The sequence below is a fragment of the Sycon ciliatum genome, chromosome 8 (assembly GCF_964019385.1).
Source record: "Sycon ciliatum chromosome 8, ocSycCili1.1, whole genome shotgun sequence".
Classification (NCBI taxonomy): Eukaryota; Metazoa; Porifera; class Calcarea; order Leucosolenida; family Sycettidae; genus Sycon; species Sycon ciliatum.
The window spans coordinates 3,143,774-3,168,502 of NC_088650.1; the positions used below are offsets into that span (position 1 = coordinate 3,143,774).

General features: G+C 50.4%; 2 protein-coding genes across 3 annotated transcripts in view; one reads left to right on the plus strand and one right to left on the minus strand.

Annotated features, from left to right (window-relative positions):
• Positions 1-7,950: 7,950 nt before the first annotated feature.
• LOC135823893 (uncharacterized) lies at positions 7,951-22,081 on the minus strand. 2 transcript variants are annotated; one of them, XM_065336766.1, is made up of 7 exons: positions 21,969-22,081; positions 15,630-17,770; positions 15,107-15,155; positions 14,116-14,233; positions 13,533-13,624; positions 11,400-11,731; positions 7,951-8,751 (listed from the first exon to the last, which is right to left on the minus strand). In XM_065336766.1, exons 1-6 carry the CDS (start codon positions 21,994-21,996, stop codon positions 11,403-11,405), a joined length of 2,757 nt encoding a protein of 918 aa, XP_065192838.1. In that variant the 5' UTR covers positions 21,997-22,081; the 3' UTR covers positions 7,951-8,751; positions 11,400-11,402. The 2 variants fall into 2 exon arrangements, with proteins under 2 accessions (XP_065192838.1, XP_065192837.1); XM_065336765.1 differs by having other exon boundaries at positions 14,116-14,236.
• The window catches only part of LOC135823885 (FK506-binding protein 15-like), a 189,728-nt gene continuing 176,414 nt past the window's right edge, over positions 11,416-24,729 (plus strand). Inside the window, exon 1 of the mRNA XM_065336747.1 lies at positions 11,416-11,419. The gene's annotated coding sequence lies outside the window, so the exon portion shown is untranslated. The remainder of the gene's footprint in view (positions 11,420-24,729) is intronic.

Sequence of the window (24,729 nt, forward strand, 5' to 3'; positions counted from 1 at the left end):
AAACACACGAACCAGCTGCCGAATCCGACTATGCAGTCTCCTAGGCACGCGCGCACGTGCACACGCAAACACACGAACCAGCTGGTGAATCCGACTATTCAGTCTCCTAGGCACGCGCACACGTGCACACGCAAACACACGAACCAGCTGCCGAATCCGACTATGCAGTCTCCTAGGCACGCGCGCACGTGCACAAGCAACAACACGAACCAGCTGCCGAATCCGACTATGCAGTCTCCTAGGCATGCGTGCACGTACACACACAAACACACGAACCAGCTGCCGAATCCGACTATGCAGTCTCCTAGGCACGCGCGCACGTGCACACGCAAACACCCGAATCAGCTGGCGAATCCGACTATGCAGTCTCCTAGGCACGCGCGCACATCCACACGCAAACATACGAACCAGCTGCCGAATCCGACTATGCAGTCTCCTAGGCACGCGCACACGTGCACACGCAAACACACGAACCAGCTGCTGAATCCGACTATGCAGTCTCCTAGGCATGCGCGCACATGCACAAGCAAACATACGAACCAGCTGCCAAATCCGACTATGCAGTCTCCTAGGCACGCGCACACGTGCACACGCATACACACGAACCAGCTGCTGAATCCGACTATGCAGTCTTCTAGGCACGCGTGCACGCGCACACGCAAACACACGAACCAGCTGCCGAATCCGACTATTCAGTCTCCTAGGCACACGCGCACGTGCACACGCAAACATACGAACCAGCTGCCGAATCCGACTATGCAGTCTCCTAGGCACGCGCACACGTGCACACGCAAACACACGAACCAGCTGCTGAATCCGACTATGCAGTCTCCTAGGCACGCGTGCACGCGCACACGCAAACACACGAACCAGTTGCCGAATCCGACCATTCAGTCTCCTAGGCACGCGCGCACGTGAACACGGAAACACACAAACCAGCTGCTGAATCCGACTATGCAGTCTCCTAGGCACGCGCGCACGTGCACACGCAAACACACGAACCAGCTGGTGAATCCGACTATTCAGTTTCCTAGGCACGCGCACACGTGCACACGCAAACACACGAACCAGCTGCCGAATCCGACTATGCAGTCTCCTAGGCACGCGCGCACGTGCACAAGCAACAACACGAACCAGCTGCCGAATCCGACTATGCAGTCTCCTAGGCATGCGTGCACGGACACACACAAACACACGAACCAGCTGCCGAATCCGACTATGCAGTCTCCTAGGCACGCGCGCACGTGCACACGCAAACACCCGAATCAGCTGGCGAATCCGACTATGCAGTCTCCTAGGCACGCGCGCACATCCACACGCAAACATACGAACCAGCTGCCGAATCCGACTATGCAGTCTCCTAGGCACGCGCACACGTGCACACGCAAACACACGAACCAGCTGCTGAATCCGACTATGCAGTCTCCTAGGCATGCGCGCACATGCACAAGCAAACATACGAACCAGCTGCCAAATCCGACTATGCAGTCTCCTAGGCACGCGCACACGTGCACACGCAAACACACGAACCAGCTGCTGAATCCGACTATGCAGCCTCCTAGGCACGCGAGCACGCGCACACGCAAACACACGAACCAGCTGCCAATCCGACTATTCAGTCTCCTAGGCACGCGCGCACGTGAACACGGAAACACACAAACCAGCTGCTGAATCCGACTATGCAGTCTCCTAGGCACGCGCGCACGTGCACACGCAAACACACGAACCAGCTGCCGAATCCGACTATGCAGTCTCCTAGGCACACGCGCACGTGCACACGCAAACACACGAACCAGCTGCCGAATCCGACTATATAGTCTCCTAGGCACGCGCACACGTGCACACACAAACACACGAACCAGCAGCTGAATCCGACTATGCAGTCTTCTAGGCACGCGCGCACGTGCACACGCAAACATACGAACCAGCTGCCGAATCCGACTATGCTGTCTCCTAGGCACGCGCACACGTGCACACGCAAACACACGAACAAGCTGCTGAATCCGACTATGCAGTCTCCTAGGAACGCGAGCACGCGCACACGCAAACACACGAACCAGCTGCCGAATCCGACTATTCAGTCTCCTAGGCACGCGCGCACGTGAACAGGGAAACACACAAACCAGCTGCCGAATCCGACTATGCAGTCTCCTAGGCACGAGCGCACATGCACACGCAAACATACGAACCAGCTGCCGAAACCGACTATGCAGTCTCCTAGGCACGCGCGAACGTGACCACGCAAACACACGAACCAGCTGCTGAATCCGACTATGCAGTCTCCTAGGCACGCGAGCACGCGCACACGCAAACACACGAACCAGCTGCCGAATCCGACGATTCAGTCTCCTAGGCACGCGCGCACGTGAACACGGAAACACACAAACCAGCTGCTGAATCCGACTATGCAGTCTCCTAGGCACGCGCGCACGTGCACACGCAAACACAAGAATCAGCTGCCGAATTCGACTATGCAGTCTCCTAGGCACGCGCGCACGTGCACAAGCAACAACACGAACCAGCTGCCGAATCCGACTTTGCAGTCTCCTAGGCACACGCGCATGTGCACACTCAAACACACGAACAGGCTGCCGAATCCGACTATGCAGTCTCCTAGGCACGCGCGTACGTGCACACGCAAACACACGAACCAGCTGCCGAATCTGACTTTGCAGTCTCCTAGGCACGCGCGCCCGTGCACACGCAAACACACTAACCAGCTGCCGAATCCGACTATGTAGTCTCCTAGGCACGTGCACACGCAAACACACGAATCAGCTGCCGAATCCGACTATGCAGTCTCCTAGGCACGCGCGCACGTGCACACGCAAACAGACGAACCAGCTGCCGAATCCGACTATGCAGACTCGTAGGCAAGCGTGCACGTGCACACGGAAAAACACGAACCAGCTGCCGAATCCGACTATGCAGTCTCCTAGGAACGCGCGCACATGCACAAGCAACAACACGAATCAGCTGCCGAATCCGACTATGCAGTCTCCTAGGCATGCGCGCACGTGAACACGGAAACATACAAACCAGCTGCCGAATCCGACAATGCAATCTCCTAGGCACGCGCACACGCAAACACACGAACCAGCTGCCGAATCCAACTATACAGTGTCCTAGGCACGTGCACACGCAAACACACGAACCAGCTGCCGAATCCGACTATGCAGTATCCTAGGCACGCGCGCACGTGAACACGCAAACACACGAACCAGCTGCCGAATCCGACTATGCAGTCTCCTAGGCACGCGCGCACGTGCACACGCAAACACACGAACCAGCTGGTGAATCCGACTATTCAGTCTCCTAGGCACGCGCACACGTGCACACGCAAACACACGAACCAGCTGCCGAATCCGACTATGCAGTCTCCTAGGCACGCGCGCACGTGCACAAGCAACAACACGAACCAGCTGCCGAATCCGACTATGCAGTCTCCTAGGCATGCGTGCACGTACACACACAAACACACGAACCAGCTGCCGAATCCGACTATGCAGTCTCCTAGGCACGCGCGCACATGCACACGCAAACATACGAACCAGCTGCCGAATCCGACTATGCTGTCTCCTACGCAGGCGCACACGAACCAGCTGCCGAATCCGACTATGCAGTCTCCTAGGCACGCGCGCACGTGCACACGCAAACACCCGAATCAAGGGGAAGTGGTTGATGAGGGATGAATGCACTCTCCACGCTCGTCTACACTGTTCGTGGAAATGCACACATACATACAATAATATACAACATAGCAATAGCATGCACAGAACCGAACAATTTCATGTTCACACATGCAAGCACAGACCTGAACATTAGTACCAAAAGCCGATACAGACAATATCCCCATACACACAGACGCACACACACACAATGTCCCATGTATGCGCCCGTGGCGAGAAAAGCACGCAAATCTAAAAATGCACTGGATGTGAACCCACAGATTTTCTCTAATAGCAATGATAGCGGATCTGATTCTGAATGAAACACACACACACAATACAATCATTGAATGCCCATCCGCAGATGATGGCAGGTCCTGAAAGAACAGGCAGTGTTCCAGTGATGGGGAACAGAACTTCGAGTGGCGAGTGAGGTATACACACACACGTGCGTGCGCGGGCACACACCAAAGTATGAAGAAATAGAATCGACATCGTAGTATTCATTGGTTGGGGAATGGAAAGGAAAATAAAACATTGCTGTAGGTTATTGTTGTAAGGACACTGGGAGCACAACAGAAAGGTAAGCACTGTGACTTGCTTTGAAGCAAAGAAAGTTATTATTCCACGGATCTCAGAAGGAACGTTCCAGAATGCTGCACTGGCAACAGGCGGCCTGCATGTGCGCGGCCCCTGCAGTCGGTCCAGCTGCCGGCCTTGCAGTGCTGAAAATAATGTGCAGTACAGCATGTCACATAGTATCGCAGCCTGGACAAATAGGCGCTGGGAAGTCCTAGTTATGTGCTCACCTACACCACGATGCACCAATCTTCTGAGCTACTTTGGCAACAATTTTGTCCACTTGAGACTCCCATGGGCTGAGCCAGTTGTTGAGGGCTGCATCAAGGTGGACGGCAATGACCGCTGATGGCAAGGCAATCCATGACACACAGTCACTAGGGCATCGTCAACATGGCGCTGAGGCTGGATCGATAAAATCAACCTTTAGGCTGCCGCGGGGTTGACAACGAGGCCGCTGTCTCGAAGCTAGTCAGTCAGCCTGGTCACCGCCATTGACGAACCAGTCGCCACCGCCAGCAGTGGCGGTAGGTTGTGACAAGTATGGTGCAATATTGTCAGCTAATTCAGTACTCAGAATAAGATGAGTGACAAAGGGAACGTTGTGTTTGATAATATTGAAGTGAACAGGGATGATCACAAACCCTGCGCGTACTCCACCGTGAGTTACAAGAAAATTCCGGACTGGACGACGAGCAAACACCAACCTGCTACATCCAACCAGGCAGATACTATTACGATAGCTGCCAAACCAGGTCAATGCCGACCTACTGCATAATGTCAATGTCAAACAGATCCTGCAGGAGAAGACTGGGGTGTTGGCGTCCAGTCACTGAGTGTACAGACACCAGTCACATTTCCTGCGTCTTTTGCAGCATACAGGATAGACTCATCACTGTAAAGTCCACAACTTCGTGATTTTTATTTGTAGAATACATGACAGGCGTATTCAGTGTGCCTCGCAGGACTGCGAGATGCTGCAGAAGACCAGGTTCGACCTTTCTGGACCGCCATTCACCGACGGTGGGCTACACGATGCTGGAGGAACTAGATTCCAGTGAAAACCCAAGATTCCTTTGCTCCTGGACGCTCCGACGTGTTGTGATATCTGCCAGGTGCGCAGTAACTAGTATTTTCATCGCTATAGCGAGGACGACGCCGATCGGCAAACTCTCGCTCACAGCCATCACCAGCCTCTCAAAACCATCACTTGGCATCCCCCAGAGGTATAGGAGAAAGCCAAAACAGCTCTCAACAAACAAAAGCTAAGGACGATGGAAAGGGAGCATGTCAAAAAGAAGACGAACAGTATGAAGTTCAAATGGGTTTGAACACTCGTTCCACCAACTATACCACTTTCAATAAATCGTGACGCCATTTTGTTTTAACATGAATATCGCGGATTATGTTTCTGAAGTTTTTTTGTCCAAAAAGCAAGCCATAGCAAGAATAGGATTTCGGCCAGGTTTTGCCCCAAAAGCACTGAATTGGGAAAAACCATCAAAATCCAGGCCGTTTGACCCCGCCTGCAACAGTGCATTCTGCGGTTCGAACCCCAGTTCAGGCACCCTTTTTGGACCCTTTTTCAAATTTCAAATTTCGCAGCACTGCACTGTGTACGATGAAATCACGAAAAATCGCCAAATACGGGAGCTCGCCAGAGCCAGGACCCATCTTTTTATGAATGGACTGTAGGCATGCGCGCACGTGAACACGGAAACATACAAACCGGCTGCCGAATCCGACAATGCAATCTCCTAGGCACGCGCGCACGTGCACACGCAAACACACGAACCAGCTGCCGAATCCAACTATACAGTGTCCTAGGCACGTGCACACGCAAACACACGAACCAGCTGCCGAATCCGACTATGCAGTATCCTAGGCACGCGCGCACGTGAACACGCAAACACACGAACCAGCTGCCGAATCCGATTATGCAGTCTCCTAGGCACGCGCGCACGTGCACACGCAAACACACGAACCAGCTGGTGAATCCGACTATGCAGTCTCCTAGGCACGCGCACACGTGCACACGCAAACACACAAACCAGCTGCCGAATCCGACTATGCAGTCTCCTAGGCACGCGCGCACGTGCACACGCAAACACACAAACCAGCTGCCGAATCCGACTACTAGTATGCAGTCTCCTAGGCATGCGTGCACGTACACACACAAACACACGAACCAGCTGCCGAATCCGACTATGCAGTCTCCTAGGCACGCGCGCACGTGCACACGCAAACACCCGAATCAGCTGGCGAATCCGACTATGCAGTCTCCTAGGCACACGCGCATGTGCACACTCAAACACACGAACAGGCTGCCGAATCCGACTATGCAGTCTCCTAGGCACGCGCACACGCAATCACACGAACCAGCTGCCAAAACCGACTATGCAGTCTCCTAGGCACGCGCGCACGTGAACACGCAAACACACGAACCAGCTGCCAAATCCGACTATGCAGTCTCCTAGGCTCGCGCGCACGTGCACACGCAAACACACGAACCAGCTGCCGAATGCGACTATGCAGTCTCCTAGGCACGTGCGCAGGTGCACACGCAAACACACGAACCAGCTGCCGAATCCAACTTTGCAGTGTCCTAGGCACAAGCGCACGTGCACACGCAAACACACGAACCAGCTGCCGAATCCGACTATGCAGTTTCCTAGGCACGCGCGCACGTGCACAAGGAACAACACGAACCAGCTGCCGAATCCGACTATGCAGTCTCCTAGGCACGCGCACACGCAAACACACGAACCAGCTGCTGAGTCCGACTATGCAGTCTCCTAGGCACGCGTGCACGTGCACACGCAAACACACGAACCAGCTGCCGAATCCGACTATTCAGTCTCCTAGGCACGCGCGCACGTGGACACGGAAACAAACAAACCAGCTGCTGAATCCGACTATGCAGTCTCCTAGGCACGCGCGCACGTGCACACGCAAACACACGAACCAGCTGCCGAATCCGACTATTCAGTCTCCTAGGCACGCGCACATGTGCACACGCAAACATACGAACCACCTGCCGAATCTGACTATGCAGTCTCCTAGGCACGTGCGCACGTGCACACGCAAACACACGAACCAGCTGCCGAATCCAACTATGCAGTTTGCTAGGCACGCGCGCACGTGCACAAGCAACAACACAAACCAGCTGCCGAATCCGACTATGCAGTCTCCTAGGCATGCGTGCACGTACACACACAAACACACGAACCAGCTGCCGAATCCGACTATGGAGTCTCCTAGGCACGCGCACGTGCACACCCAAACACACGAATCAGCTGCCGAATCCGACTATGCAGTATCCTAGGCACGCGCGCACGTGTACACGCAAACACACGAACCAGCTGCCGAATCCGACTATGCAGTCTCCTAGGCACGCGCGCACGTGCACACGCAAACACACGAACCAGCTGCCGAATCCGACTATGCAGTCTCCTAGGCACGCGCGCACGTGCACACGCAAACACACGAACCAGCTGGCGAATCCGACTATGCAGTCTCCTAGGCAAGCGTGCACGTGCACACGTAAACACACGAACCAGCTGGCGAATCCGAGTATGCATGATCTATGCGCTGTCCACACCAGTCTAGAAGAATAAATGGAAGATTTTCTGAACCAAACGTTTTCGTTCCCTTCTCATCATGGGCTCATACAGGGTAGAGTAACCTAGAGAATTACATCAGCTGCTGGAATGAGTTTGTATATCTATAAGTGACTGGAATGTAGAAATAAAGAGTAACTTGAAATATATCTCTAAAAATATTCAAACCTCCTCGGCCAAATGAGGTTGAGGACTCCGGCCTAGTGAAAATATTCCAATATATGTATTCATCAAATTCAAAAGAAATATTTCATGTATCTGCATGACTATAAGTAGTAATTCTGCAACGGGCATAGTAACCTGGTGTGGTCCTCTACAATTAGCTGTCTCTACTGTCTAACATACTAGACTATTTCATTTACGTATATTTAGTGGGGTAGTGATCAAGAATAACATAATGTTGCTAAAAATTGGCAGATATGACCAAGGAAGAATGGAGGAATGGATTTGATGGATAACATAGCCAGTCAGTAAGATAGAGAACACACCACGGAGAGAGAGAGAGAGAGAGAGAGAGAGAGAGAGAGAGAGAGAGAGAGAGAGAGAGAGAGAGAGAGAGAGAGAGAGAGAGAGAGAGAGAGAGAGAGAGAGAGAGAGAGAGAGAGGGACAGAGAGAGAGAGAGAGAGAGGGACAGAGAGAGAGAGAGGGACAGAGAGAGAGAGAGGGACAGAGAGAGAGAGAGATACAGAGAGAGAGAGAGAGAGAGAGAGAGAGAGAGAGAGAGAGAGAGAGAGAGAGAGAGAGAGAGAGAGAGAGAGAGAGAGAGAGAGAGAGAGAGAGAGAGAGAGAGAGAGAGAGAGAGAGAGAGAGAGAGAGAGAGAGAGAGAGAGAGAGAGAGAGAACAGTACCAGCACTTGCTGCGTGAATTGCTTGAAACCTCAATCTGTGACGGAGCAAACAGAGAATACCGCACAGCCACGAAGACGGTCACATTACAGTATACATCGGAGCCAAAACGGATTTGATACATGCATATGTACACACACACACACACACACACACATATATATTGTAAAGGCTTCCTGTCTGAAGCCTTTACATACTGGTGCTCGATGTTCCAGTTTTGTGACACGAGAATGGCACGAGAATTAGTGTACCGCTGAGTGTACCGCTATACACGTGGTCGACACGTTGTCGACACGTTGGTGATACTTTTTTGACACGTGACCCCGTCAGCGGTCTGCTTTGTGCCAATGCCACTCGGTAAACGCCGATGTCGCGTACGAGAAAGCCATCGCGCGATAGTCGCGCGAGTACTTTCCCGTACGCGAAATAGTTGAGAACTGCAGAAGTCGAGCTGACGGGAAGGAGAACTGCAGAAGTCGACGGAGATGAACGAGTAGGCCCCTTTCGGTACCCCAGACGGGAAGGAGAACTGCAGAAGTGGACGAAGACGAACGAGGAGGAATCAGGACGAGCGAGTAATGGTAGGACTGTAAGTGATAGGTCAATTAGAAATGACAACTTGACATTCATGCCACTTGACACTGCACATTTCTTGTCCACTCACAATGTCTCTCCTCTGCCCCTGTGTGCCCACGGCCCTGTTGCTGCACTGGCCCGATGAATGTCTTCTGCAACTGGAACGGCCCTGTAAACGCTGTCGCGTCGGCGGACTGAATGCGCAGGACGAAAAATAATGCTGCAAAGGTGTGCGCTCTGGATGACGGTAAGGCACCCCTTGATATGTTGCCAGTGTATGCCAGGGTATCGCGCGATGGTGAATGAGGAATGATGAAGGGTAGACCTACGGTGGGACGGTAGACCTGTTATCTTCCAACACGTTATCAGGTCGAGAGCGCATTGTACTCACTCTATTCTTGTAGTTCATTACGTTTTTAAGGTGTGTGTATAATTGTCTTCCCAATAGTTGCATCTCTGACCCCTTGTAGTCATTCCGTGAATGGTATTTTGCACGAGTTTGCTAAACCACAACTAAAATTATCCATATAAAAACCGCTCTGTGAGCAGTTCTGAAAAACCTTTACTGGTGCAGCCCCGTCGTAAAACTATGAAATTAGAACTGGCCCTTTATCCCCTTATGTGAAATTGTCCACCTTAATAGGGAATGACGGGACCCGAACGCACCAGTAGCACGAGGTCGGGAGGGCACAGGATCACGATCATAGGATTACACCACCACTACTACATGGTACCAGGGGCAGTGTAACTAATTCACTAGTAGGGTACCACCACCACTACTACATAGTACCAGGGGCAGTGTAACTAATTCACTAGTAGGATATCACCACCACCACTACATGGTACCAGGGGCAGTGTAACTAATTCACTAGTAGGGTATCACCACCACCACTACATGGTACCAGGGGCAGTGTAACTAATTCGCTAGTAGGGTACCACCACCACTACTGCATGGTACCAGGGGCAGTGTAACTAATTCACTAGTAGGGTACCACCACTACTACAGGGTATCAGTGGCCGTGTAAGTTCGCCAGTACTAGTAGATCTAAACGTGGGATATCCAACATGGGAGTTCAGCGACGACCATGCATGGCCTAGTGGTGAACGAATATCAAAACCCAGTAGCCGAATATTCTTCGGCTTAACGAACGAACGAACGAATATTCTTTCGTTAACACCGATGACATCACACACCTCCTCTCAGTCATTTTATTGGATATTGTCACTAAGGCATGACAAACGAAGGCTCTCCATCATTTCTGTCAATTTTCACAAAATCCCCTGCTGAAGTGCATTTTACACGCTAAAAAAACAGCTTGAGACGTGCCTTTTCGTTTGACCGACGTACCTCCATTCCAGGACCTCGGATCGCGTTTGGGTTGCTTCGAGACGACAGCCGAGAGTTTTCTAATGCCGATAGACCTTTCGATTAAGCGATTCGGTCAAGTATTCGCGAAGTTACGGAAGTTTGAAGTCGCCCCGTGAACTCTGCATACCGAGTTTACGAATATTCGCCATGAGAAGTATCCGTTCGAATGTGACAAACCGAACGAATATTCGAATATTCGGTATATTAGTTTCACCACTACCTATAGGCTATACTATGGGGCTGTGGACCAGCGTCCCCATCTGCATCCACAGGTGTAGGTAGGAACATTGTGCTACTGGTGCGTTCGGGTCCCGTCATTCCCTATTTAGGTGGACCATTGGGGGGATAAAGTGCCAGTACTAATTTCATAGTTTTACGACAGGGCTGCACCAGTAAAGGTTTTTCAGAACCGCTCACAGAGCGGTTTTTATATGGATAATACACATACACCTAAATCCACACTCACGCACAGAAATTTAAATAGTTTCAGGTGTTTTAAGGTGCGGCTAACACTCCGCAAAATATGGTACATCTCAGTATATGTGCTCCAAATTTCCAGTCGCAAGGAAATTTGACTTTTCTTCAATTTGATTTATGAACAATGGATACCTCATCAACATACTTTCTATCACAACTGGGACAATATCTAATGAGAAACACAGCATCGCAGCTAAACAAGAGACGTACGTTGCAATGACTTATTCGGAATTCAGGTAGTGCAAGAAATGAATGCAACCTACCGTTTACACACGAGCCCGGCGTGGCAGAAGCTGGTTCATCTTGTCGACCTTGTCGGGGTAGTTACCCCAGAGTTTGATGATCAGCACTAGCTTGATGTAGCCGGCCTTTTCCTCGCTGCTTAGAATGTTGACCAACTCTTCGTTGTGAGTGCGTATTCCATCTAGTTTCTCAATCCTCTTCAAGTCTGCTATCTGCTCCAGATCGGCGAAGAACCCGGCCTCTTGCGCCATCTTACGAAATGTTCCCGCTGGTAATTTGCCCAACCAAGGCAAAATATCGGCTAGAAACGCACGCTGTCGGAATGGGTCGCCGTACGACTTCTCATCCTCATCTAATCAAAATATACATGGGATAAAAAACACACACATGAACAAACAGAGAAAAAAATGATATTTGACCAGCCATACACGAAAGGTTAACACAGGCAGGTTCTAGAGTGTCGATGTGCATCACTCCAGTCTGGACCTGTACATCATCAGTGGTTGATCTAAGTACAGTCAGACCTCGCTTATCCGGATCCCTCGCCATCCGGAAGAAAATAGTTGGTTACAAATGTACAGCATATGCCATGCTTACATACAGTATGTGTGTTCGATTATCCGGTTCCCTCGCCTATCCGGATATTTTTGTGGAAAACGGATGTGTGCGGTTATGCGAGGTCTGACTGTACGCTTATACCATGGCAATGGCTAACCTGGCAAGGATTCTTGGCATCTAAATCACTGTTGTGCTACATGCATGTGGCTCCATTTCAGTATGCCATGTATACTTTTATAGACACCACACACTGTATTTAACATACACATACCCAATCTACGGACAGAACTGTTTCGTCCTTTGGGGACTCGTCAGCATACACAAACGCATACTGTACAAGCATAATGCATGTTGTACAGATGAACAGAATTCCGTAGAATCTTGTAGAATCCCGTAGCCCCTGTTGGGTGTTGAATGTGAAGAACCCTATTGTGTTTACAGCTATTTCCACTGTAGGGGATCCTGGTGCTGCTGTTGCAGCTGCTACTGGTGATACTGCTGCAGCTGAAGTTGCCACTGCTAGTGCTACTGCTGCTGATACTGATGAAGGTTCTACTGCTACTGCTGATGCTGGTGAAGGTGCTACTGGTGATGCTGCTACTGCTACTGCTACTGCTGATGCTGGTGAAGGTGCTACTGGTGATGCTGCTACTACTGCTGATGCTGATGAAGGTGCTACTGGTGATGCTGCTACTGCTGCTGATGCTGGTGAAGGTGCTACTGGTGATGCTGCTACTGCTGCTGATGCTGGTGAAGGTGCTACTGGTGATGCTGCTACTGCTGCTGATGCTGGTGAAGGTGCTACTGGTGATGCTGCTACTGCTGCTGATGCTGGTGAAGGTGCTACTGGTGATGCTGCTACTGCTGCTGATGCTGGTGAAGGTGCTACTGGTGATGCTGCTACTACTGCTGATGCTGGTGAAGGTGCTACTGGTGATGCTGCTACTGCTGCTGATGCTGGTGAAGGTGCTACTGGTGATGCTGCTACTGCTGCTGATGCTGGTGAAGGTGCTACTGGTGATGCTGCTACTGCTGCTGATGCTGGTGAAGGTGCTACTGGTGATGCTGCTACTGCTGCTGATGCTGGTGAAGGTGCTACTGGTGATGCTGCTACTGCTGCTGATGCTGGTGAAGGTGCTACTGGTGATGCTGCTACTGCTGCTGATGCTGGTGAAGGTGCTACTGGTGATGCTGCTACTGCTGCTGATGCTGGTGAAGGTGCTACTGGTGATGCTGCTACTGCTGCTGATGCTGGTGAAGGTGCTACTGGTGATGCTGCTGCTGAAGGTGCTACTGGTGATGCTACTGGTTGAACCACAAAATTAGTATACTTGGACGTCACCGAGAATGTTCAAATACAAAGGAAATTTAGGCCACCCGCCTCACGCTCATTTTTTCCGAAAATGGCCCGCAATCGAACGGCTCCTACACTCCCAGATAATAAGGTTGACTGTAGAACTACTTCAAACTACGTTTACTCATAATTCGCTACATACACACGGCTAAAACTCTGCCGTATCCTTACTGGAGAAAATATATTCACAACCCGGTATCATTGAAATACACATGAATCGCGGTGTCCTAAAGCAACCAACCTCTCTCGTCGCCTTTCTCCTCTCCACCGATGAACGGTTCAATCGAGCTAACAAACGCATGCCGGTTGGCAATCTGATCAAGTGTCTTTCCACTGCAGTGCAGAGTGGTATACAGAACAGAACAGCACAAAAAACCAAAAAAATAGAAACAGGTCCACGTTCTAGGTAGGGCCGTAACAGTAGAGCCTCCCTCGGTGGACACGGTAGAGTGCCCCCCCCCCCCCCCCATGTGGACAGTAGAGTGCCTGCCCCCCCCCCCCCCCCCAGTGGACAGTAGAGCCCCCCCCCCCCCCCCCCAGTGCAAAGTGCCTGCCCCCCCCCCTCCCAGTGGACAGTAGAGCCCCCCCCCCTTCCCCGTGGACAGTAGAATCCCACCTCGGTGGAATGTGGAGTCTTGAAATGCAATGCAGCATTTTGTGATCAAAAAGCCCCCCCCCCCCCCTCACAAAATGTGCAGGCAGCGTGTTGTCAGTGTTTCCATTACCCTGAACGCTTCGTTAATGAAAGCGGCTGATTGGTCCGCTCCAAGGCAACGTATTTGACCTATTTATATTATAAACCTGCGAGGAAAGCCTTTACTAACCCAATGGCACCAAGTGACATGAATTCAGCGTCGTGAACACCGCTTCCACCAGCGCTGTGATGACCGCTTCCACCAGCACCTTGACCACCACTTCTACTGCCCACACTGGCACAGGCTTCTGCTGCAAGCCAACAGACGGCGTGCCATTGGAGTGGCCAAGAGACATGCACACGCACACACACCCACACACACCCACGCACGCACGCACGCATACACACGCACACGCACACACACGCACACACACACGCACACACAAACACGCACACACACACACACACACACACGCACGCACGCACGCACACACACACACACACACACACACACACACGCACACGCACGCACGCACGCACGCACACACACGCACGCACGCACGCACGCACGCACGCACGCACACACACACACACACACACACACATGCAGATGCAACGTATACATGTACACACACAGGTGGGCACGCACACACGGTTTGTTGCAGAAGTTTATTGTCGCCACTGAAACAAACATGGTTCATTTCGTACTCGGACGGACCCCTCACTCCTCCAAAATGAACACAGTTTGCAATGCTGGACACCATAAATCAAGTGCATGTACACGTAGTGCATTGTTGAGCAAGTTACGATTTTCGACCTCCCACCCTCCTCCTCTACCACGGATGATGTTCGCTTCAGGGCGACAACATATGACAGCGACCCCTTAGCAATTCTACGACATGTCGGTTGTCCAGGGCCCAAAACAGAGTCAGAACTGCAGTGTTGGCTGGGATCAAACACCAGCTTGCGGTGAGAAGAGGCTCAAATTTTACATTCTATCCACAGCAGATATGGTCCTGTGCTCATGCCGTGTTCAATACCCGAACGGGAATAGGTAACTCAAAACGAAAATAGAACAGCGTACCGGTTTCCTTGCGACTAAAAGTTGAATGCGAATGCGGCCATCATGCAAAACATCATTTGGAAGTACCAGATCTGTTTGTATTGTGCATCCAACTAACCTGAAGGAAGAGAGGCCGATCTCGGGTCAAACAGCTTTCCACATGCACCCTGCAGGTATTGCAAGAGACCAAGTACACGCAAGCACATGCCCACGCCCACACGCACACACACGCCCGCACACACACACGCCCACCCGCACGCACACACCCGCACGCGCACACACCACACACACACACACATACATGTAAATACACACGAGCAAAAGCACACATGCATGCAAACACGCACACGCACAAGCCATAATCGCTGAAGTCAGAGTAAGCTCAAAATGGTTATCTCCGCATTAACATGACGGGAATATGTGGCAAGTTTTAAGAAAATAGAGACATGGTGCAACTTTGTGTGTGAAGAACTCTCGTCCTAAACAGAGATAAACAGAATTACAACAAGGCCTAGTGGAACTTGTCTCATGGTTCGTGCCCCCCCCCCCCCAAAAACATATGAAGTAAAGCTAGCGGCAGGCGCTACTAACGTAACGTTTATTGCATAGCTGCGGGAATTCAATCAGGTCAAGTTTCTAACCTGGTCAAGGCCCAGCCAGAACATGGCCTGCTCACGGATCATCTGTATATCCGGATTTGAACGTGTACACAGTGGGTAGTCTTCAGCCACTAGGGTGGAAGCGTCCAAGGCGTGCGCACAGCTTGGCGCGCGGCACGTAGATAAGCCATGCTGTAAACACTCCTCGCCCGATGTTTCTCCGCAGGGGCATGGCAATGTGCTGATCACTTCGACCTGCAGGCCCCACTTCCGTACCACTGTGAGCACGATTGCCCGGACTTCATCCAGCGTAGACTTTCCGCTACCGCCGTGTCGGCCCTTGCACTCGACGTACACTTGTAAGCCGTAGCGTGTATAGTGCAGGTGCAGCCACGGCCAATCTCTGTTCCAGCGAAGGCGAACGCTGCACCGTGACAGTGTGGCAGCTGAGCGCTTGTGTGACTTAAGCAGCACCTCCACCACGCATTGCCAATACAGGAACACGGGAAAGTGCATCAACTCATCTCGGTTTGTGTGCTTCACGGACACATAGGCACAGGAACAAGGCGTTTGCGGGTCCGTGCCCATCTCCAGGACGACTGCAGGTACAATAAACTCGTGCTCAGCAGACCTCTCATCCTGCACAATTACCAGGACTGAGAGCCATTCTAGGATTTCAAAAATGAGCTTGAACCCATCACTGCTTGCTCTGACTGCTTGCCACGCCTTAGCATGGTCGCAGTAAGACTGACCCTCGAACATCTTGTTGAGAGCTTTGCGTGCCAGGGACTCCGTCATGAACCCAGAACGATAGCACCGCGCTTCGTGCACTGTGATGTCTCGGTCAGGCTTCATGTAGACAAAGGCATTGACACAGTCCAGGATGAACTGGGGCTCCAGGATGACCGTGTCTTTCAGCTTGAAAGTTGGGAAGTACGCCAGGTGGCCTGCTTCGTGGCAGTACTTCAGCAGCAGCTGTATTTGCCGGTCACTGCAGTCATGTGGAACAGCCTTGACTTGCTTCGCTATGAACTTTGCCTCCTTGAAGGAAATCCAAGGCCAAGTGACCTCCTGCTTGAGCGTGTGTATGGATATGCAGAATCGGAGCCATGGAACAGGGATGTTACGTTGGCTCTTCTGGCAGCGGTCGATGATGGCCTCTCTCAATCGCTGCAGCTCATCTGCTTGTCCTGCACTTCCAGTGGATCTGGTGTTGTCGATTTTGAAGTGCGAAGTGTCGTTCCAGACAAGGTTCTGGTACCGCGTACCTTTTATCTTCTCTTGAAGTAGCTTACAAGGATCAGGCAAATCGGTTTTGTTCCACCTGTCACTCTGACACCCCACTACAAACACATCATCTGCAGCACTCTGGTCTGTGCTGCTGTCAGCTTTCGCATTCAGCAGCAGCATGTCGAGCCAGCCGAGCAGCTGGTCTAGGCGAGTCGCATTGGCCGGTAGAGTGGCCCGCTCGATACATTCTTCCCGGCTGACCTGAAATTCATCAAGCTTGGGAAGGGTCTCTAGAAGGTCCAGAGAAGAGTTGTATGTGGCAATGAAGGTTGTGTTTTTGGCCATGAAGAGGGGCTGCACGGATTGGTAGACTTGCTGCCCTCCAAGGTCGCGGAATGTGATGACGGTATAGTTGGGCGTGTTGGCCCGGTCAGAGATGTACTTTACCCGGTCTGCGTTGAGAAATCCTGTGATGGTCTCGTGGATTTCCTCGCGCATTGCTGGCCCGTTGCTGCTGCTTCTGCTGCTGCTGCTACTGCTGTCCTCCATAGGTCCTGCATGGGTCCCAGCCACAGGATCCTCTCCTGCTGGGGCTCTCTCTCTGTCATCTTGTGTTGTCTCTTTGTCTTGGGGATGATTCGAAGTGGATGGTTTGCACATCATGGTGATGACGTAGAGTCGACTCAGAGCATCTGGCATGTCTGGGCATTCGATGAATCGACAGTCATCAGAGATGTTTGTAGTTGCGTAGGACGTGCGCATGCCGGGTGTGCTGAGTTCATTCTCATTGTGCATCTTCTCAAGCAACGCCTTCAGCAAGCTGGTCTTTCCAACGCGTGCCGCTCCAAGTATGACCACGTGCAGGAAATGGATGACGGTCGTACCGCCCAACCGGGCTGCCTCCTGCTCTGCTGCTTCGAGTTCACTGATACTTGGCAGAACAGCAGTATCTCCTGGGCACAACGATAAACACAGCACACATCAAAAATGTTGTGTAACTGCAGGTGACATTTACAGGGGCGGATCCAGAGATCTCTACAGGGGGGTTCCGGTTGAACCAAAATTGAACAACCAAAATATTAGGGCTGAAACGAATGCTCAATGAAGCGAACGAATATTCTTTTTCCGAATACATGCGAAACGAAGAATATTCCGAATATTCTAAACCGTGCAATTTCCATGGATACCTAGTTTTATCCATGGTAACCATAGACCATTAATTGGCATACACCCCAATTACAAGAGAGACATTTGAAAAATCATGTGTCTTGCTGATTATAGCACATCGAAAAAGGCAAGCCTACTTATATTTTGCACCAAATAACCTTGATCGATGTCAAAAAGGCGAGTTTCTGTACAATATTCCTATTCTACTTTAACGAAGATTATTCTTTTTCCGCTTTGCATATTTCGAATATTCGAATAATTCGAATATTCCTTTCAGCCCTACAAAATATTATGGAATCAGATTGTTTTGAAGTTGTGCGGTTGACAGTAAGTTGTAATTACGACAATCCGATTGTGTTAGTGGCAATCGCATGCTTTTAAACACACACTACGGACATACTTAGTACCGTAAAGTACCGCCAGAGCACCCCGTCTACCACACACCGCTGGAAACTGAGTCGGAGCGCAGTTGTGGTGCGGTGGACGATGGAAAACCTGTGCAGGGCCAAATGCTGCTGCTTACCCTACATTGTATATTTTTTAGTACGGACACATAATCATACATGTATGCAATCGACTGGCACACCGGTTCAGTGAGGGCTTGAAGACCCTTTCAACTTCTTGTAAAGATCGAATATGCAAGCCATGGGTACGTTGAGAGCCAGGAATGCCGAAATGACAACTATAAGTTACTTTCCCTGTCCATTTGTACTTTCGGAAATTTTTGGCATTTTACGATGCGAAATGCTCTATAGTCACAGGACAAGAGCATCGTCTTCACTTCAGTGACAGAAACAACAACAGCGAAACAGTGTCGACAATAATTATTGTACAATCCTTTCAATGTCATCTAAAACACATCGCTGGCGCAGCACTCCGTTCCTGCGGAGGAACAACTAGTCACTACTGCATGCTGCAGCAGGTAGAGATTACTGACTTTGCTTGGATGTCGGAGCCCTCATCTTCTGAGGAGCTTGAACTCTACGTGTACGGTTCGAAGATCGTTGAAGAGTTTCAGTACTCGGAACATCTTTTCTCTTCTGCAAAAAACTTGTCCAAGGAATACTGACCACACCACACCCATCCCGAGCAGCAGTGAATGACAGCGCCAATGGAGGCAAGTAATTAGTTTGGATCGTTTCGAAAGATCAAAAAGGAAACAGCCACCCAATGTTGTCTACACAACAGTGTCCGTCTGTAAATCACGGACGTGAACACCAGTACAGACTACTATCCGTACAGACTGTCAGTATCGATCTACCGCACGCGCTCCTTGACTCAGTGACTGCACTGACTGTGAATCTGATCGGACGGACGTCCTTTTGTGCACAATGATATTTTTCGATATTTCTCAGCCGCACACTTTGCAAAATTTAGGGGGTTCCATGGAACCCCCGGAACCCCCCCCTGGATCCGCCACTGATTTACAGTTTGTTGTTTATTTTGTATTACTAACAAGAAATCATACAGTACAGGCAACAGGAATGCAAAATAAGTGAGAGTGCATCTTCACTGCATGCACTCGTATTATGAGAAAGCCCGCTTGAGTCCCGATTTTACGGTGTGTCTGAAAGGCATTGCTTCCCGCACAATAACCACTCCATCACCAGAATATTGGCAGACAGGAGACACCTGTTATGGTGTTGCTACAGTTGAGGCACTGGGTTTTAGAGTCCAGGGGCGTCACACACGGTACCACCAGTACCACCATGCTTGTACCACTTTTCGCACCGGATGCTGCGCCCAATTCATCCAAAAAACAAGCAATAAAAGAGCACTAAAATGTGCCCTGTTCACCCAATAATCACTATTTACCAGTGTTGCAAAGAATAGCAAATCACGAACGAATATTCTAACAAATATGCACAGTACGAACGAATATTCTACTATTCTACCCATACAGACGAGCCCATTTCAGCACACTATGCTTCCTTGTTTATTTGAGCCAGCGCGTGCTAAGACATGACCACAGCTTTTGTGGAAAAGTCGAGAAAACGCGATTTGAATTCCGCGACAAAAAAATACAAAGTTCTCCTCGGTAGACTGGACTGTTCTGGATGTAACTCTTTGTTGCAAGTACATGAAAATTTATTCGTTTCAGTTTGGATTCCATGTTGCACTGAGTCTCCTAAAATGGATCGTCAACGATGTATCGAAGGAAGACCCTAATATACTTCGGAGCGGAAGAAGACGACATCCTCGGGTTCCATGCGCAGGATTAACTATTTTGTGGACTTGCGAAGGAAACAGGAGTCTCAAGTCTCTCAAACTCTCCCACACGGAGCTAGCTTTACGATCCGACATCACGGATTTCTACCGACTCGAAACTAAGCAAAGCGGACTGATACGATTCGAAACTAACCAGGAACTGCTACAAACTACGAAGAAGAACATAAGTATTTCTTGCGAAGGTGCAAGCTACAAACGGCGCGTAAGTCAAACTGGGCAGCATTAGCGGTAAGCGACAATATGTGGACGATGTCGTTTGCTGCTCAATTGCAGTGACTGTTGCACATTCTACGATGCAAGAACGCAGCGAGCGTGCTGCGATGAGCGAATTTAGCCTTTGTACGGAAAGCTGTACACAAAGTGTAGCATTTCGAACATTCGACTTCTGACTCGCACGTTCGAATATTCTGTGCAGCGCAAAAAAAACAAGATGTTCAATTATTCGAATATTCGCTGCAACACTGCTATTTACCCTCGGGCTTTTTTGATGCCATTCAACGAAACGTGTAGTGGATAGTCACTACTGGAGGATTCATAAAGGCACATTTGTCTGTTGTGAAGTCGGGGGTTTGCCCCGTACATTGAATTTTGCATGGCAAGACAAATTCGGAAAATGCAAAAATTGGTTACGGGGTAACTGTTTCCCATGCCCCCCCCCCCCCCCTCCTACTATTTTGACCTGGCTAGAACCCTGCCATCATATCTTCATGCTAATGGTACTACTTGGGGACATACAGCTCTATTGCTTCCAACTGGACATTTGCTTCGTTAGTTGCTGCTCATCATGAGCAATTTGCTGCTAGCGGCCTAGCATTGCTTGCCAGCTCTTCGAGCTTTTGCATTACGAGACCATTTACTCGAAGTAACACATTGTCTCCAAAGCCAGTTCTTGTTGCCCTGACTGAGTGTGAATATGTGAGGGATTGGATGCTAAATAGTATTCCAACCAGTGATGCACACTAACCCAGTTTTCAAGAACGAATACTCTATCAAATACCAAATCTGGCAACGAACGAATATTCTAGTATTCGTTGAAATTGTTGACGGCCCAGAAACTTCTGCATTGCGTCTGCGCTTTTCGCCTGGGACACCTTCGCATCCGTGGCAGCTACAGCCGTCGAGCAAGTAACATGCCGTCGGGGAAGATTATCCCGCATTGAGCTCGTAGCCGAGCCATTGAACTCGAGCTTCGTCTCGCAGAGTTTGCATTCAATGTTTGCGCCTCCATCAACTTTCTCGGAGTGCTCCTAAACGGAGCTGCTATGACCAGCTGTGCCAGAAGCCATCACAAAAAACGAACTGGATGTCCAGGCGGTTCTTCAACGTGAAAGAGAGGGGTGAGTTGGACCGAACTAAAGTAGTAAAGAAGAAGGCATTATGGGTTCCCACTTCGCAACAGTACAGTGCACGCACTGTACTCGTACAACTACACGTGTCCTTTGCAACTGTACTACAGTGCCGGCACTGTATTGTTACTACTACTAACTGTTTGGCGCGCGCTCACACAGGCTGGATTCGTCGTCAAGTACACGTACGGTAACCGCTGTACTGTAATCTGTAGCAGCGGCCCTAGCTCTACTGCCGTTAGCGCAGGGTCCACATGTACTCGTACAAAACTAGCATGCATGCCACACATAGAACATGATTGTACAGCTCTTCAAACGAACTTTATTACTATTCGACTATTCGTGTGCATCACTGGTCATTCGTAACTTTTTGGCGGAAAAGAAGTTTGAGAATTGATTTGTCACTTACCTGCTTGCAGCTGCTTGGCCTCCTTCATAGAGAGTCAGAAAAAAACAGAGGCACAAATCACACATATTTGTTTAACATGCTCTCTCTCTCTCTCTCTCTCTCTCTCTCTCTCTCTCTCTCTCTCTCTCTCTCTCTCTCTCTCTCTCTCTCTCTCTCTCTCTCTCTCTCTCTCTCTCTGTCTCTCTCTGTCTCTCTCTCTGTCTCTCTCCCTCTCTCTGTCTCTCTCTCTCCGTCTCTCTCTCTCTGTCTCTCTGTCTCTCTGTCTCTCTCTCTCTCTCTCTCTCTCTTCCTTAGTTCCGTATCGTATTTTCCGGAACATAAGCCGCAATTTAAGCACTCGTAATCCCCCCCAAAATAAATGTGGGTGTGTCTTCTACTACCATGGTGAAATGAACTGTGATATACAGGATAGATGTTGGTTTTTCCTCACAAAGATGACAGAACAAAAATGACAGGACAAAGATGAACCTAGAGCAGTAGAGGCAACAAGATGAACAAGGAACTCACGGCACAGAGTAAGCGCGAATTTTCTGGTTTCAGACCTTGTATTTTTTTGGAAAATACCAGGGCATTTCAATTTAGCGCGGGGCACGCGGGATGGGCATAAAAAAGTGCATGGACCTCAGCTTTTCAGAGCAGTAAGAATTGTGAAAATCGGTTGAGTTTGAGCAAGAAGCTGAAAAAAATGCTAGACTGAGTTGTTGTGGCGTTTCCAAGGCATGATAGGAGAGTTTGGAAAGGACATGGAAGTGGCCCTGATGTGCCTATGGAGCTGAGAGTTATCAGGATGGATTTGTTTGAAATTGTAACATGCATTATACAGTATGACAGGATATACAGGCAGGAGCTGTATAGGCTGAATTTTAATGGGGCCGAAAAGGATTTTGGCCTGCGGATGCTGAAATTTAAAACGTGCTGATAATTTGTAGACTTACAGTATCCAGTGTCCAGTATCACAGTAGTAGATATCAAACTCAACTCACTTACTAAAGCCACAAGTCGCCAAGATACTCAAGGCAAGATGCAAACTGGAATAATTCACTGCAGCTGGTTGTCGTCGCAGTGATTTCCAAGTGTCCATTGTACACAGCACGTCCAGCATAGTGCTTGCATTTAGCTCCAACTCTGGCAACAGAGCGACAGGCGAAGCCCTATCAATTTATCAACTGGGCCGTGCGGATACGACTTTGAGTTTGGCATGGGAGTGGCTACACATTTTCCCCTGTTACCAGTGCAGCAGTTTTGCCGCGCCCATCATCATCATCATCCTAACCCCAGTTGTCGTTCAGGACTGTACGGGTTCGTCGTATCAGTGTTGAAAGAGCAGCGGTTGTCACTGCTGGGGGGATGAGATGGCCCATCGGCTATGCGGGCCATACCGCGTGGGAATCGTTGTAATGTCACGGTTCGCGAGTTGCGCAAACGCTGTGCTTGGCAATTTGGCCAGAGCGGTTCGTTAGAAATCGTGGCCACCGTTATCAGAAATCTCGGTGGCAGTTCCGAATTCACCCCGCGTCTCCAGAGCAGACTTGATAGCGTAGCTGATCATCCGGAAGACCATTTATCAGTCGGGATGGTACTTGTCCATCGGATCACTGTTGGCAGAGCAGCTGTTGCTACCACCGAGGGGACGAGACGCCCCAGCTGCTGCGCGGGCGTGCGGTGAGGAACTTTCGACATACCACGTAACCAACGGAGAGCAGTTTTCAATGCCTCTGAATTCTGACTACCCACTACAAGGTGCTTTGGTGCACCCTGCCCCGCAGGTTCTGACACCACTGTCGCCTGTGGGTGACATCGAATAGCGGCAGCAAATTGCTTTCTGTTGATATGGTCGGTCATTACTCACTACCTACCCTTGCCCCGCCGGGGGTAAGTCATGGTTGCCGTGTGCACGCACGCATTCATGCCGACGTATCTGTGCCTGCCGTGCTAATCTTTCTGTCAAGCATATGTTGAACAAAAAATGCCTGCCTGCTCCTTTTGAGGCCCGATCAGTGCATTACGGCTTGTGCTTCCATTCGCTCCGCAGTCACTACCGGCTTCTGCACTCGCTGGTCGACGCTTTGTTCGGGAGTCTAGTTTTGTTTGCATTCAGCATGTCATTAACTATTCATTCGCGTGGTGGCCGCCCGCGTCAACTCTATGGTTTGCTGGCCGAGAGTGAGATCGCACCTGAATATGGTGATAAGACGCTGTACATCTTGACGCTATGCACATACATTGCCTCGCCAGGACTGCAGTATGCTGGCTGATAGCGTGGGCAACCCACCCTGTCCTGGATTGACCATCAGTCTACTACCGTCGCCTCGTTCAGTGTTACCTGGGCCCTTCTCTTTTTGGGGAAACTTGGCCAACAAACGCAATGTGCTCAAAGGCTCGCTGACAATGTTGTGCAAGTTTGCGCCAACAACCGCCACGCGTCCCACCAAGATAAATTGGGCAGGAGGAAAGTGCTCTATGGCTTGGATCCCCAGCTTGCACGTGCATACGCACCAGATGTGATCTGGAGGCGCATTATGCATGGCTCAGCGCCGGGCAGGCTAGTAGCCAATAGAATGAGCTAACCTGGAACTGATGGCCAACGTTTGCACTTTCCCAGGCCAGTATCAGTGCTAGTGATTGGTATGTGGGCCCACGCCAGCATCTTAGAGCAGTGTGAGTGCGTAGTCCGCAGGTATGGCAGTGGTGAGGATATGGACGTGTGCTGTGTGCTGTACCTATGTGGATGTGCACGTGGCAGGCGCGTATGCTATCGTGT

Bases quoted from the DNA above. Each gene is read 5' to 3' on its own strand.
- LOC135823893 (XM_065336765.1), bottom strand. From the start codon at position 21,996: ATGAAGGAGGCCAAGCAGCTGCAAGCAG. The intron at 15,156-15,629 runs GTTAGAAACTTG...CAATACCTGCAG, and splicing joins TCTGGCTGGGCCTTGACCAG to GGTGCATGTGGAAAGCTGTT. The intron at 14,237-15,106 runs GTTAGTTGGATG...GTTGGCTTGCAG, and splicing joins ATCGGCCTCTCTTCCTTCAG to CAGAAGCCTGTGCCAGTGTG.